General features: G+C 39.4%; 3 protein-coding genes across 4 annotated transcripts in view; 1 reads left to right on the top strand and 2 right to left on the bottom strand.

The window, feature by feature from the left end:
- LOC5517139 (COBW domain-containing protein 2) overlaps nucleotides 1-15,575 on the bottom strand; it is a 32,735-nt gene that overhangs the window by 13,274 nt on the left and 3,886 nt on the right. Inside the window, exons 2-11 of one of the 2 annotated variants that reach the window (XM_032387164.2) lie at nucleotides 14,222-14,308; nucleotides 13,869-13,965; nucleotides 13,551-13,740; nucleotides 13,237-13,283; nucleotides 13,086-13,172; nucleotides 12,702-12,746; nucleotides 8,615-8,671; nucleotides 7,913-7,982; nucleotides 7,780-7,848; nucleotides 6,868-6,933 (exon numbers count right to left, since the gene is read on the bottom strand). In XM_032387164.2, the coding sequence (XP_032243055.2) occupies nucleotides 6,868-6,933; nucleotides 7,780-7,848; nucleotides 7,913-7,982; nucleotides 8,615-8,671; nucleotides 12,702-12,746; nucleotides 13,086-13,172; nucleotides 13,237-13,283; nucleotides 13,551-13,740; nucleotides 13,869-13,965; nucleotides 14,222-14,308 (815 nt within the window). The remainder of the gene's footprint in view (nucleotides 1-6,867; nucleotides 6,934-7,779; nucleotides 7,849-7,912; nucleotides 7,983-8,614; nucleotides 8,672-12,701; nucleotides 12,747-13,085; nucleotides 13,173-13,236; nucleotides 13,284-13,550; nucleotides 13,741-13,868; nucleotides 13,966-14,221; nucleotides 14,309-15,575) is intronic. The other variant, XM_032387165.2, reaches the window with a different exon arrangement.
- LOC5517194 (forkhead box protein D3-B) lies at nucleotides 436-2,226 on the bottom strand. The gene has a single exon (XM_032387167.2). It carries the CDS (start codon nucleotides 1,857-1,859, stop codon nucleotides 1,032-1,034), a length of 828 nt encoding a protein of 275 aa, XP_032243058.2. The 5' UTR covers nucleotides 1,860-2,226; the 3' UTR covers nucleotides 436-1,031.
- LOC5517140 (S-crystallin SL11) lies at nucleotides 9,181-11,959 on the top strand. The gene is made up of 5 exons (XM_001637172.3): nucleotides 9,181-9,403; nucleotides 9,861-9,962; nucleotides 11,004-11,119; nucleotides 11,198-11,302; nucleotides 11,584-11,959. The coding sequence occupies exons 1-5, from the start codon at nucleotides 9,271-9,273 to the stop codon at nucleotides 11,737-11,739; spliced, it is 612 nt and encodes a 203-aa protein (XP_001637222.2). The 5' UTR covers nucleotides 9,181-9,270; the 3' UTR covers nucleotides 11,740-11,959.

The raw sequence follows: 15,575 nt of genomic DNA, 5'->3' as shown, positions 1-15,575 counted from the left end.
AAAATTAGTCAAGTTCAATGTTATTGAAGAAAAGTTGGGGTTCGACAGAATGAAAGAATTTAGACTAAGTTCAATTAGAAATTTGTGGGGAAGGGGAAAACTAAATTTCTTAGGAGAAAACAATATGTACGTTTTTGTGTGTGTGAAAACCAAAAAAATTCCCGTTAACAAAGAGGAATTCACTTGCGATGAAACGAACGGCAAAGATCTAAATCTTTTTTGTCTATCATGCGGTGAACTTCAATGAAAAGCACACAAAACCACTTGAAGAAAAGAAAAGTAATCAAACCCAGAAGTGTTGTAGACTATTGTTTTTATATTAAATATCTACCGAATCGCAATAAAACTTGGACAAAAAATAACGGGAGTACAATCTGCGCAGGGGGCGACTAGTGCGACTTTGCCTCTTTAAAAAAATATTAAACAAACACTAGAGAGAGTTAAGCTCAACGTGCTAGGGGTCACTTTATTAAGGACTTAATACTTCGCACTTCACTTAGAACAAGAAAAATAAACATTGGTCGAGTACTTTGTCACCGAAAAGAAAAACTCTAAAGGGTACTCGAGTAATACAAGAATTGTCGGTTTTTGACTAACAAACCAAAAACTCTTCTTTTGACATTATATCTTGTTACAATTCTTGACTACACTATCTAAACCTCTAGTTATCTTAGTGTTTGTGCCGGTGTTTTTAGACGTCAGATTGTTTTTATAACTTTTCGCCTCGGGGGCCAAGTGGCAGTTCAAGTTGGTCTTCTTATTGTGCTTCTCGCTTTCACTCAATTTTTATAGCAACGATGGATTTATTGCAACAGGATGCCTTGTACTACTATATAGCCCCATCTTTGGTGTCTAGTACCATTATAAGTAATATCCATTTTCGGTGCATTGTTTTTATAGTCCTTTGCTACGCAATTGTTAGTTTTCAAACCTTTTCATGTGAAGGTCGGTCAATTGGCCAACCGTTAACTTGGTTTGTATGTGTCTGTGTTAGAAAATTAAATTTAACCGATTTGCCCGATATTTTACACTCAGCAAATGTCGCAGCTACACCCTGTACACTGAAAACAACGCGTCGGCGACGGCTCCATCGCACTCGCTTGAAAAGGACGACCTCCGTACGGATGCCATCGAAAACTCTCCAAAGCCATTCTTGGGGTAAACTCTGGCGAGCACAGAGAAGTGTTCCGATAAGAGTACGACCTGTCTACTGTAATAAAAGTTGGCATCGCGGGCGAAACCCTGATAGGCCTTGGCGCGAGGAGAGTCGGGTGAACAATAGGTAGCCTGGGATTGTAAGGCGATATACTGTGACTAAACGCCACCGGAGTTCTATCCGCATAGCTTGACTCCGGCAATGAAATAGGGCTGGGTTCCCGGGGTTCTCTCTTTACTGCGGTCTCTACTCGTCCACTTTGCGTAGTATCCTGTCTTTGGTGGTTTCTCTTGAAGCGAGTTTTTCTCCTCATGAAGCTCCCACCTTCAAACATATCCACGCTGTTGGGGTGCAATGTCCATAGATGCCCCTTGCTGGGGTTTGTGGGGTCTCTCCATGTCTTAATGAAACAGTCATTCAGCGAGAGGTTATGTCTGATGGAATTCTGCCATCCCTTGATCGGGCAGTCGCCTCGGTAATAGCTAAACCGCCGCTTTATGAACTCAACAATTTCACTGAGTGTACGCCTCTTGTCCGGGGCCTCAACTATCGCCATTGCTATGAGAGCAATGTACGAGTAGGGCGGTTTGCCGTCCTTCCGGCTGTGTCGCGACTTCCTTCTTTTCTCATTAGTCAAACCCTCCTGTGTTTTCTGGAAGCCCTCTCCGCTGTCAAGTTTGGTTTTAGTAGATGTCTCGCCCATTTTTAAGAACACCCCAGACTTCACTTAAACGGATTAAAATGACTGACGAAGTGGCCTGTTCTCCCTGTCTGTTTCAGTGAACTGGCCACACAGCGGTTGTCACACGTTATAAACTCCTCTTGACCAATAACAATTAACAGGAGACACTATTGATGGATAAGGTGGCGCTATTGAAAAGGCAACAAAGCCCAGCCCAGAAGTGCACTAGTTCACAAACTACAGGTCCAAGGATGCGCCTATTGGCTCATGTAAAATGCACCGGATCTTTCTAAGGTGTGAAATTGGATGGAATAAGCTATAGTGACTACAAGGCAAGGTGTAAAACCGTGCTACGAGAACCCCCCTATCGCCTTTCTATCTTCCCTGATTGGTCGGTGACACGTGCAAACTACAAAACCAATTATAGGGATACATTAATTATGAGCCCTTCATTTCAGTTTAGAAAAGTAGAAAAGTCACTGTGCAAGCCAGCATTAAACAAGAAAATGATTAAGCAAAGTCTTATCTACTTTAAAAAGTAAAGTTTTATAAGGCTAAGCTTGATTTGGGGGAAGTTTCAGCCACAGCTGGTGTATTTTACCTCAAACAAAAGATTTCTTTTTAGCGTAATCTAAGGGATACACGTACGGCATCTAGACCACCATAGCGAAACGATTAAATTATTACCAGACTAAAGAGACGTAAGCACAAATCGAATTGAAACAAAGTAGGCACAAAAAGCCTTTTAGCTCTTAGATTTGGCGTTATTAGGACAGAACTTGACCAGTAAATATCGAACTGTGAATAAAAACAACACCTGCCGCCGCCCGCTATGTTAGATATAAACAAGAGCATTACCGACAGCGCTGTAAAAACTTTAATCTAATGGTTCACTGGAGATGAGCGAGTTAAAACGAACACTAAAACAAATAATAACAATATTGACAACAAGTTTAAGATAGCAGTTTCAACATGAACAGTGAAAGCGGCTATCTGTAACAGATGGTCGGAAAAAAAATCAAGAACTTTAAAAGAGGAAAAAGTTTTTAGACAGTACTATAAAACTCTACTTAGGGTCTGAATTTCTTTCCAAATTGCGCTGGCATAATAGCACAAGTCTATTTTTCTTCACTCAAACAGGGCACAGCGAGTTGTCTTTGTTAAGTCCACCTCGATTTTCTGTCCTCAGGCAACGATGTTTGTTTTAAGCAATCATTGTTTATAGACATTTTTATCGCCCTTTTGTATCCGTCTTATTCGAATGGCTGAAATGAGCACAACTAGACTAAAGCGGTCTCCATGTGCTGGATCGAGTGTTGACTCAAATGAAAGGAGAGCGGGGAAATATGCCCTAGGGGCTTACCAAGATTATGGAAAAGAACTTGTTATTTCGCCATAACAACACGAGGCTTACCCATCTAAAGCATTCTACTAATAAACGAGATTACCTAAAAAAAAAAGAACAAAAAAGATAAAGCTACGTGGTCGGCACGGCATGTTACCGATAACAAAACCTTTGATAAGCGAAACAAAGAAAAACAAACGAGATGTATTGTTTTGGAAAGGTAAGTTAAATGATCTATATCGTTTTTAGAGTTTTTAACAGAGGTGCTTTCATCATTACAAAAGAATGTTTGAGAATATACAAATTAGCGACAACGCGAAGCGATAGGATACACATAAAAAAGATGCAAATTGACCTCATTACAAATTAAGAGACCTGTTTGCCAAAACAGTAATTAAACAACTTAATAAAAGTGACATAATTTATCTTATAGACCTTCTTTTTTCTTGTAGCTGTAGCGACAAAAGAGGAGAATGCGTCATGCTCAATTAATTAAAATAGGCGAAAAATGGTACAGGGATCGCAAAATAGCTTATGATTCCAGCATGGTGACTTTTAGAGCTGCAATAAGCATAAAAATTTGCATGAATTAGCAAACAATTATCGGGTCAACTTCAAGACGTGTGCTATCCAAATAAAGATATCAAAATATAGGCCATGAAATACAGGCGTTGCGTAGTTATTAAAAGGTATTGTATAATAACAGTGGAAGAAAGTATCAATTATGGTAAGTAGTAGAGAAAAGCGTAGTCATGAAAAATAAGTAAGATGTTCCGAGAAACACCTGAAAGTTTTGAAAGTCCGAAAGGAAAGTTTTCCAAAGAAAATGAAAAACAATGGCACCTATGCAAAAACCGTCTGTAGTACGATAACGTCACAGTTACATAATAATCATTACAAAAAAACGTCTCGATTACTGACAAAGGAGTTCTTTAACGGCCTGCTTAATAACAATTGGACCGCACGGTCAGCCCCTCAGAAAGAAATTGCCCCGGCCTAGCAACGCGGACTGAAATGCCACTCGTAAAAACCATCTCAATTTTGGCAGAATTTCTATACTACAGGCAGTTTTGACGCTAGTATTTTCTAATGTAAATAACAAAAAAGGAGTAGTTGATCGACATTCTTTAAAGCTAAGTCCACTAGCTTAGAGCACGTTACTCGACTGATATAGTAGAGTAAATTCGATCGAACCCGTTGTTCGTTGTTAGCGATGTAAATCAAGAGTTTTCCGTCTCCTCGGTTCACCGAATACACGTAGCCGAAAAGAGTAGCCCAAAAAGAGGCGTATCCAATTACAAAAGGACTCCAGAGCAAACCTGTCGTTGCTAAGCCAAAGTTTCTCCGCTAGATTCACTCGACGCCAGGGGGCGTACACCACCTGGAAAAATGGCAATATTTAACATTGACATCTAAGTAATGGCTTGTGAATCGATATCGCGAGATTTTAGCGCAAATTAAAATACGTTTGAGGTTTTGCTAAAAGAAATGCTAAAATGTTAAATTCGTTCGTCGGATTTGCGGAACAACAACAAAAAAATGCCAAAAAAGCTCAATGGGATTTATTTATTTATTAGAGATTAGACGTTGCCCGGGGAAGGTGTGAGAAAGGCTGCTCCGAATTGAATAGGGGACGCGTGTCGTACGAGCCTGGTCAGTGAACGAATAATAGCAAAGAGCGTTCATGAAAGCTGTTATATTTTGTTCAAATAACGTTAATGTGTTATCAACAATAATAGATTTTACCAAAGGTAAAAATATATATAAAAAGAAGACCGACGATTTCGTGTAATCGTGTTTCGATAATATAAGACAGAGCAAAGAAATGGCAAGTTTTCCCGAAATAAGGTCTGGTTAACTTCAGTAAGCTTGAATATGTGCATAGACGTTTCTTATGTTATGTAAACCAACATATCAAAAAGTGTTTTTTCTAATGGATTCGTCTTCGAGATATGAGGCTTGAAGTGCAATTTTTAAATGTTCAAAGTATGAATTCTCCTCGCTTTTGAGGAGAAGTCGAGCTATGGTCAGAAATTAAGCCAACTTTGCTCGCTAATATCTAAATTTCAATATCTTTTAAATTTCTTTAAAATTTGAATTAAGCTTTTGGTCAGAGAAACTCCTTGTATGCGGAATCTTGAGCTTATTTATTAAGGTAATGATAAATAATGTCAGTGTATGCGAAACGGCGAATAAGGTTCTTTATCGCTTTGCGGCTATCAAAACCAGTTAAAACCACGCAACAAAAGCGGTGACCCATAAGAAACCTACTTTTGCTAACGGCGGTTAATCAGTTAAAGGGTGATTTATCAACGCTTATTTATCGGGATGTAGGGTCGAGCTGCTAGCGATGGGTCGCGGCTCTTTCGGAGCTTTCTCTTGGCACGAGGGGCGTGTCACGTTATGCAAGACCACATGGGAAATTAACGCCGTATCCAGAACTGCAAATTTCCATTGTGGGAAAGTAAATGTGAAACCCAATACATTACTCAATAATCCTAAAAAACGAAGGCCGATTTCAAATTGAAGAATTACGTTCAACCATGTTGTACGGAAAAACACTAAACATGCGACATGACGGAAAAACATGACTTGACGTTTCCAATAAGCTCATTTCACATCAAATAAGGCAGAAAATTCCCCTAAGTACTTAGTGAGTAATATCAAACGAAATATGAAATGCGACTTTTTTTTAATTGATGCGATTTTTTTGTTCGGTGTCATTGAAATTTGAGCTTTTCGACGAAAAGAGCTTAGCTCATACATAGCGCAAGGATGATCAAGGAAAAAATTATCTTAAAACGCCAAAATCTGGGTATGTGCATTTCGACCTCACGTTATTTGTATTATTTCATTCCGAAATACAAGGAACTGATGGTCACTGTATCTTCTATCTCCATCTCTTCGAAGTGCGCATGTTCAGGGTTTTTCCGTCATGTCTGTTGTGTGGAATATTGACAGACAGTATATATTTCAGTGTAGGTTTCTGTCTCGAATATAGAAGTGCTGTCCATTTTGAAGTTGTTGACGACAGCTTGTTTTTTTATCCATGGCAGAAAATAAGAGGTATACAAAATACCTACAGTTTAGACTGATTTTTCTATTCTGCAGGCATGGCAGATGCATGGTCGCAAATGGTCGCAGGGTGAGTTTCCATGTAATCGTATCCGACCACCTGCGATCGAGTGCGATAATATGGAAACCAGCCTATATTGGAACTCATTCTGCGATCGAGTGCGATCATATGGAAACCACTTTGCGATCGGTTACGATCGTACGGTCAAATTAGCTACGTACGGTAGCTAGAGTACGGCTAGAGTACGGTAATATGGAAACCAGCCTATATTAAAACTCATCCTGCGATCTCGTGCAATCATATGGAAACCACTTTGCGATCAGCTACGATCGTACGGTCGGAAACCAGCTAATTGTGCATGAGCTCTGAGCTCGGAGTAGTTTCATGTCTTGCATTATCAATAAAAGTCGCGCAACTGGCCTCGATGCCTTTAATTTTTTTTTCATATGCACCGAATCTAAAGCACGCTCTAAATTTCATGTAGCATCGGGATGGAAGGGGAAGGAAAAGAAAGGGACCATCATTGCTTGCTTCTGAATTTTGCGTAATATATGTTCTGAAATGAGTCAAGATGTATTTTATCGTTGTCAGATTACATTCTGACGTACCTTGAATCGTAGAATTTCCATCGGTTTTCCGTCTCTACCCACAAATGATTTTTCCCACAATAATTCCTATCAGGACAAGAAACATTTTATGAAAATAGGGACATTTAAATATTAGATCGAAAAAGCCCTTATCTGAATAAATGGCGATTTGGCAAAGAGTTGAAAAAGTACATGGTTATGTCGAGAAATTGTTAAAAGAGTTTATTTCTCTTGTGATTGTTATACAGTAATTGTCGAGTATCGCAAAAACGAGGTTGCACTGTAACTCAAAGTGTCCCCCCCTTCCAGCTTATGATCCTAGCCTACCTGAGGCTTTAGATGCTGTTTTCGGCGAGAAAAACCCTCGGAATCCCGAAATCGTAGTTTGTGGCCGCCATCTTGGATTCGAGTGACAACGATTAACCATGAGAGGCGCCGAAAACAGCTTCTAAAGCCTACAGGTGGGATTTTTATGATCCTTGATTACAATCACGAGTTCAAACTTTTCAGCCGTCCCCGCTCTCCCCCCATCTTCCTTATAAATTGTTATTTCAAATGATTTAAAGCATTCAAAAGCGGCTTTCCCAAATTTCAGGTTCTGTATATAGTATAAGTAAACCACCCACTCATACACCCCCGCCAAACACGTCGTTGTTCGAGTCGATCTCTGATTGAATTCTGGAACCAATCACCGCCAACGATGACAGAGGCATAGCCATGATCTTTCCTGAGGGGGGGGGGGGGGGGGGGAGGACCAAAGTGATTTCTCAAAAACATTCGTTTCCAACTGATACGTAACGACTAAAGAGCAATAGATTTATTGGACCCAAATGTGTGTGTGTGTGGGGGGGGGGGGGGGGGAGGAGGGGGGCTTGGGTCACCCCTGGCTACGCTCCTGGATGATGGATGCATCAGCTAAAACGCCCTTCTCACCTGCAACCACGTGTCAAGCTCCTCAAGAAGCACCTCCCCTTTGCACTCGACCGTTACTGTGGTAACAGCCTGTAAAGAGTTTGATTGACATGTAAGCCTTTAATAGACACACAGCCATCCGCCTTTGTCCTACCTGATCTATATGCTTTCGCTGTAGTTCTGTGCTGCTGTTGGGTAAATGGCTTCCTGTCGGGCACCAGTCACTAAAAAATCAAGATGATAAGTTTTGTGCGCGGAAAGTCGGAGTCTGTTAACAAACGTGAACTATGTTACTGTATTTCAATCCCAAAAACACACGTGATGACAACAACCAAACCCATAATCCTCGATGTGCCTTACGCACGTGATTATAACAACCAAACCCATAATCCTCTATGCGCCCTACACACGTGATGAAAACAACCAAACCCACAATCCTCTATGCGCCCTACCAAGGACCAAACCCATTAATTCTATGTGCGCCCTACACACGTGATGAAAACAACCAAACCCATAATTCTCTATGCGCCTTACACACGTGATCAGCAAAAACGCTTCACACTCGAAACTTCGCATTCACACTCGAATTACACTGGACACCCACTGTTTTAGGATTGAGTAAATTTGAGAAAGAGAATGTGTGTGTGACTCGCAAAAGCTTATTCTGGTGTGGATGGCCCCTAATCAAGCGCCCCAGTCTGTTTTTGTTAGTAAGCACTGTTAATGCAATAAAGTTTACACACGTTCTAGTGGTTCTAGTACGCCCTTCGATTCCAAGACCTGGCCACAGAGGTAAAAGGCGAGTGCACTAAAGGGACTAACACAAAGAGTAACCCATGCTACCAGGGTCGTGTACCGTTTCTTTTCAGCCGAGTCGAATGAATGAAGATCCAGTACAGCATCCAAGTCGACTCTGTGGGAATAAGAGAATATGGGGTTAGAAGGGTATCATATAGGGACCATGTACCCCTGTACTTTTGTAACATTAAAGCTTTTGGAATAGCCGTGGGAATAAGAAAATATGGGGTAAGAAGGGTATCATATAGGGATCATGTCCCCCTGTACTTTTGTGACATTGAAGCCTTTGGAATAGCCGTGGGAATAAGAAAATATGGGGTAAGAACGGTATCATATAGGGATCATGTCCCCCTGTACGTTTTTAACCTAATGGTACGCGACCCCCACTTCCCTTTCTTTTAAAAAATAAACTCAGAGAGTAGTATCGCATTCCTAGCGCTGTTTATGCAATTTTTGCAAATTTTAAAATGTCGAAAACTAGAACATCCGATACTTTCTAATACTTTACATAAATTTTACAAATGCTCAAATGTTGGATCCTAGAACATTCTAGAATACTAGAACAAAGTATCTATTTCAGTACTCGAATCGAGTCTGGGCGACGCGTGTGGGTTTCCTGTGGTTCGTTTCATCACGGCTCAGCAGCTTTCAAACTGTTACGAGTTCACTCAGCCAGACAAGCCTTCTTTCTCCTTTGCACTTGAGAGATCTAACATGCCAAGCTACAAGCTGTACTATTTCAACGCTCGAGGTCGGGCTGAACCCGCGCGGTTGGTTTTCGCTGCCGCGGGAATCGAATTTGAGGACAATCGAATGGCAATGGGAGAGTGGCCGAAAGTCAAGAAAGGTAACATAAAGCTAGATCCACAATAAGCGTTTTCAAAAAAAAAAAAAACAGATTTGGGTCTTTGTTTAAGGGATGTTTCGGAAACATCACCGTTTCTAAAAAAGGTTTTCCGGCTTAGCTAGAGTATAGGCATCACGGAGATAGGGCCTACACCTCGATCTCCAACACTTTTATCGACCTTGCCGTAGCCTTGATACAGACCTCCGTAATTCCTTTCTTACACGCAGGAAAAGCAGGCTACCTTGCCGAGTTACTTGCTCAACACAGGGCCAATGGGACTTCATAGAATGATCCAGTAAATACAATGGAAATGCAAATAAGTTTGGATGTGGCCTTGAATCTTGAATATTACTTGAATACTAACTTATGTTGAATATTAGGGCAATGTTGTTTTTAATAACATTACACTTTAATTTATTACTAATATTTATAATGCGAAATCTATTTTTGTTAACAGAACTTCATGCCCCATTTGGCCAGGTTCCTCTGCTTGTAATTGATGACAAAATCAAGCTTGCTCAATCTCTGGCTATTATGACCTTCATTGCCAGGGAAGGAGGTATCTGAATCAAAAATAGCCTGGATAATATCACCAAAGATAATGACATTTCAACACAATAAGAAATTTGTTAATTCTGTTAGAATTTTTACCCTGTGTTTAAAATGATGATAGAAATGTTGTTGATGATGATTTTGATGATAGGTTAATGATGATTAAAATGATGATGAACAAGATAATATGATTAAAATGATCTTGAACAAGATGATATGAATGATGTTGATGGTGATGAACAAGATGATATGAATGATGTTAATGGTGATGAACAAGATGATATGAATGATGATGATAGCATGACGATGGTAGTGGTTATGATAAACAAGCTGGTAGGAATGCTGTGGATGGTCATCCATATGATATAACTTATTAGTAGCTGTTTACGATATGGAACCTTTTTGGGTAAATAAGTCTAGACATGTATCAGGGAGGTGCGCAGGGTGCTCACACACCCCCCGTTGACGGCCAAAATTGGGGAATTTCTTATTAAGGAATCCTCAAATTTTATGCTTTTTCCATATGATTTCTATGACTGCACCCCCCCCCCCCCCCCCCTCTTCAGCCAATCCTGGATACGCGCCTGAAGCCACTACACGTACGCCAATAATGATACTGTAAATTATGTGAAATAAGGGAGATTATTATAATAATGGTGATAATGATGACCATAGTTACCATAAATGATCTAATAAACGCCCGGAGCATTTCTTAAAATTAAGCAAGTCTCAACCAGTAGAAGCCAAACTCAGATTAATTAAATTTGATTTATATTACCGAAATTACTATGCCATTTGTTTTAAAGCTGGGAGGGAGGGTAGGGGGCGTCTATAAGAGAGGGGCGTTCATTACAAACTTGTAAGCTTAGGGGGGATGTGTTCATTAGATAGGAGGCGTTCTTTAGACTGTGGGCGTTTATTAGGTCATTGATGGTATGGTGATAAGATTTATGAGCATGATGATGGTTGTAATGGTGATGCTAATGAGAATTAAAGAGATGATAATGTTTATGATGACTATTATAATGATTAAGCTTCTCTTCTAAAGGTCTTGCCCCATCAAACAGTCTTGATATTGCAAAGTGTGATATGATTGTGGGTGCTGAAGAAGATTTCCTCACCAAGAAAATCCAATGTTATTTTGAAAAAGATCAGGCCAAAAAGGTGACTTTAGATTGAATCCTCACTGCGGGGGTTCTTTTGGCAGTTCCATTAAATTGGACTTATCATCTATCATTTTAGAAAGAATTGGATGAGGCAATTCAGAACACCCACCTACCAGCCTTTATGGGAGCACTGACAAAGATCCTGGAAGAAAACAGGACTGGGTTCCTTGTAACTGACAAGGTAGGACAGCAATCCAATCCCCCCTCTCATTTTTCTGCCAAAGGATAGCCAAATCAAATACTTTGGAAATAAAGTTTAAAAAGAAACAATAAGAGAGAGATCACAGAAAAAGCTAGATTCTACACTGTCCAAGACTACAAATACCCCTTCCACTTCAGTAAACTATGGATATGTGCCTTAATGTTTGGTTTCTTGACTCTGTCTTTTAATATAGCATAAAGCAAAAAGTAGCGTACCTATATCGACCTTTTAAGATTCTGATGTCATTTCTTTTCTTTCAGATGACATATGCTGATATCATTGTGTTTAATGCATGTAATAACCTGGATAGTGGAGCTCTTGACAAGTTTCCTAAACTGAAGCAACACCATGACCGCATTGCTAGCAACCCTGGTATCAAGGCATACCTTGAGAAGCGACCAAAGACTGACTTCTAGTGGACTTATACTCGTACTGCACACAGTTCACTCTGAATAACCCATAAATCAATCTTTATACCTTAAAAGGGACAGTCAATGCAATGTTGGACACCTTTTTATGATCATTGCCTCTAGGAAACTGACTCATACATATTGCATAATCTTTATCCTTGGTTGTAGTGTACTGCCTTAAATGGGTTTGCTTGTAATAGTCTGATTAAAGCAAGTTTTAGATTTATGATTTTTAGTTTTTGTGAAATTATCAATATTTCTCATATCACACAGAAATTAATCTTCTTCACCCTATGATGACTTATTTTTTTTACATTTTCTTTAATCTAAAATACTGTCAGAATTGAGTTTAGTGAGTTATCTCCTTTCATTTAAGATCCAGTAGATGACCCTGATAACATATGTGGAGCCTACAAGAGAGCCTTGTAGGGGGTCTTACTACAGCAGCTAAGGTTGAGTCCCTCTGTTTTTTTTTCATTGGAAAGATATTTTAACATCCAGGGCTCTAACTAAATTTTGAAAATCCTATCAATGCCATCAGTTTTGATCATGACTCTGATCATAACAGGGGCAGGGGTATGAAAAACACTGAGCACATTTGACACGTGCCCCTACCCCTCCTGACCTCTCCTTCCCTTTTCTCAAACTCTAGACCCACCTGTAGCATTCATAGTGAGGCGCACACAACGCAAATTTAGAAGAAAGAAAGGCAATAAGTATGGGAAAATCTCAAATTTTCCTTGACATGAGCTTCATAACTAATAACTAGGAGGATTTCCATGTGCTATGATGCGCATATAATTTATTTGCCCCACAGGTTGGCCAGTAAAGTTTTCATCAATAAGATAGTATGTTTCCATCCTCATTGAAGTTTTAAATTTATAATTTAAATTGGTAAAGTTCACAAAACTGTCAAGGTGGCCATGCTGGCACGCATCACACTGTAACAGAATTATACACAGACCTACCTTGATCTCTGAGTTTCAATAAACCTTGCTACTGAGTTTATTGACCTATACAGAAAATTTTCATATTAACATCATCCCATATCAATATCATCTCTTGTCTTTTTTGGTACAGAAGATACTTAGCTACAAACATGATAGGTGGGTCAAGAACATATCAACTAAAAAAATATCAAAGATGATCTTACAACTCCCAAGAACATCTATACCCCACAAATACCATTTTCACAACCATAGGACTGAAAATTGTTCTGCTTCAAGTTAACAGAATTACCCCTTAAATACCAATGACCTCTAAAATACCAATAGGGTAAGATGAAAAGAAAAATACAGAGGGCTTAGTAAAAATAATGTTGGGCACATGGTGATGGGAACAAACACCCTTACTGTAGTCTGTCTCTGAGTTGAGTGAGTTCCTCTTCACCGACCAAATCCAGCTTGTTGATTAGTATAATGTCTGCCAAGGCAACCTGTCTGTTTAGGGAAAATAGATCATAAGTAATTATAGAAAATACAAAGGAGTAAATCTGCTTTGTACCTTATACACTCATTGATTTCTTCTCCTGATTTGGCTTCATTCAAATGCTGCAAAGGTGGATTATAATAATGTATATTAAATATTGATCCTCTCCCTGGTATAGAGGTGTTATAATAAATTATGATTTATCCTCACTGGTTGATAAATTTAAGCAAAATATAATACAGAAAAAGTCTTCCATGATCCTAATAAATAAAATGTAATTTTGTATCGAAGAGGTGAAACTTGCAAGGGGACATGAATGTCAATATATGTGTGCATTATGTATTTTTTTTATCCATGCACAATGGTTATTTTTAGGAAATAGCAGTTACCTGTAGACAATATTTGGCATCAACAACAGTGACAATGCCATCTAAACACAAGTCACTTCCTAGCTCATCGTCAAGCCAGAACATGGAAGCTATTGGACCAGGGTCCGCTAGGCCTGTGGTTTCCAATAGTATGTAGTCAAACCTGCCCCTCTTCAGCATCAGATTCTCAATGGCTTTTATTCCATTATCCCTAAAAATACAATATATGTGACCCCAAAAATGGTCAATAATACCTGAATTTGTATATTCAATAATAGTCAGTGATAATTAAATTGTATACAAGTTAAATAGAATACAACAATACATAAAAAAACATACTTAACAGAACAGCACAAGCAGCCATTCCTCAATTCTAGCCACTCTTCATAGAGTTCCCCTTCCTGGCCAATAGCCATGGACTTCTCAATTGCACTTCCTATAAGGAGTAAGAATACCACTTGATATGTTTAACACTTACTCTAGCCATAGTCATTACCAACAGCAACAATAATTATATCTCTGAATTCAAGTTTTTAATTATCATTCAATATTCATTATTAAGTTACACCGATGCCCAGGATCACATTTGGGATTTCTGCCCTTTCTGTAGATCTCCTACCATCTCCCCTCCTACTCCTATCCTACAGCCAGTGCACATACTAAAGAGAGATAATCATAGCAAGTTGACTGACCTTCACCAAATTCATTCAAAATGACAGCAATCTTCTTGTTGTGCTGTTCTGTTAGGATGTAATTCAGTAATGTTGTCTTACCAGACCCTTTGTGGGAAAGAAAAGAAAAATTATTTTTTTAAAGTAAAACAAATTTGTTTTTGGGGATCCAGTATCTGCTTAAAATTCTACCTTTGGTCTGGTCCAACTTAGTGTCAAAACCCAGATACCATAGACTTTAGAAATACACACACAAAAAGATCCTCAGCTTGAATGCACACAGAAAGAAGTGAAAAAAATGTTGATTCTTAGTAAAGGGCCATGCTATAACTGGTGATGAGTTAGGGGATTCTTTACGAAAAACCTGGAGAAATGCTAAAGAAATATCTGAGGAAAAAGCAAAGGGAGAATACAAGAGAGATGAACCTCGAGCTTGGCAGTATTTCGACCTTCGACTGCAAGGGAAACCCGACCAGCATCGGACCACAATGGAAACATTGGGAAGCGGCTTTTCAATACTATTTGGAGGCGAAAGATATCACGAAAGAATCGCAGAAGAAAGCACTGTTACTACACTGTGCAGGAATAGACGTGCAAGAGATATTTACAACGCTAACCGACCCATTAGAAGAGGCACCAACCAGAGACACGTGTTATAAACAAGCGATAAGAATGCTAGACAGCTACTTTAGCCCGCAAATCAATGTGCCTTATGAGAGACATTGTTTCAGACAAACGAAACAAGAGGAAAGCGAAACGGTAGACCAGTTTGTCATGAGACTGTCCCAAATGGCGGAGAATTGTGATTTCGGTGACGAAAAAGCAGAACACATAAGAGATCAACTGATCGACAAGTTCAAGTCACACAACCTAAGGAAGAAATTACTTGAATCCGGGGGAGCACTGACGCTGAAATGCGCTCAAGAACTTGCTAGAGCAATGGAAGCTGCAGAAAGTCAAGCGAAATCCATAGAAAACAGCTTTGAGACAGCAGGGAAAGTAAATTCCTTAAGAGGAAGGAGAAAGGAGAGGAAAAGGAGAAAGGAAAAGGCAAACACTGTTATTGCTGTGGCATGGAAGGACACTTTAGTAAAGACCCAGAGAGCAAAGCCAGAGGTCGGATGTGTAATAAATGCAGCAAAATTGGTCATTTTGCCAAAGTTTGACAAAGAGCAAAACAGCAAAGAGCTAAAAAGCAAGAACTTTAAACAAAAAAAGGAACTGTACACCAGCTTAACAAAGAGAGTGACGAGTATGCGTTTGCAGTCACAGAAGGACAAGGGTGCATAACCATTGATATGGAGCTGGGAGGTGTAGAACTAAAGGGAGTATTGGTGGGCTCTGGATCTACATGCAATGTTATCGACAGAACAAC

The sequence above is a fragment of the Nematostella vectensis genome, chromosome 1 (assembly GCF_932526225.1).
Source record: "Nematostella vectensis chromosome 1, jaNemVect1.1, whole genome shotgun sequence".
Taxonomy (NCBI): Eukaryota; Metazoa; Cnidaria; class Anthozoa; order Actiniaria; family Edwardsiidae; genus Nematostella; species Nematostella vectensis.
The sequence above is the reverse complement of the archived record's forward strand: the minus strand, read 5'-3'. Positions and strand labels throughout refer to the sequence as shown.

Coding starts and splice junctions, on each gene's coding strand:
- LOC5517194 (XM_032387167.2), bottom strand. CDS start 1,859: ATGGGCGAGACATCTACTAAAACCAAACTTGACAGCGGAGAGGGCTTC.
- LOC5517140 (XM_001637172.3), top strand. CDS start 9,271: ATGCCAAGCTACAAGCTGTACTATTTCAACGCTCGAGGTCGGGCTGAA. Junction 9,963..11,003: donor CTTCATTGCCAGGGAAGGAG/GTATCTGAATCA, acceptor TCTCTTCTAAAG/GTCTTGCCCCATCAAACAGT. Junction 11,303..11,583: donor GGTTCCTTGTAACTGACAAG/GTAGGACAGCAA, acceptor CTTTTCTTTCAG/ATGACATATGCTGATATCAT.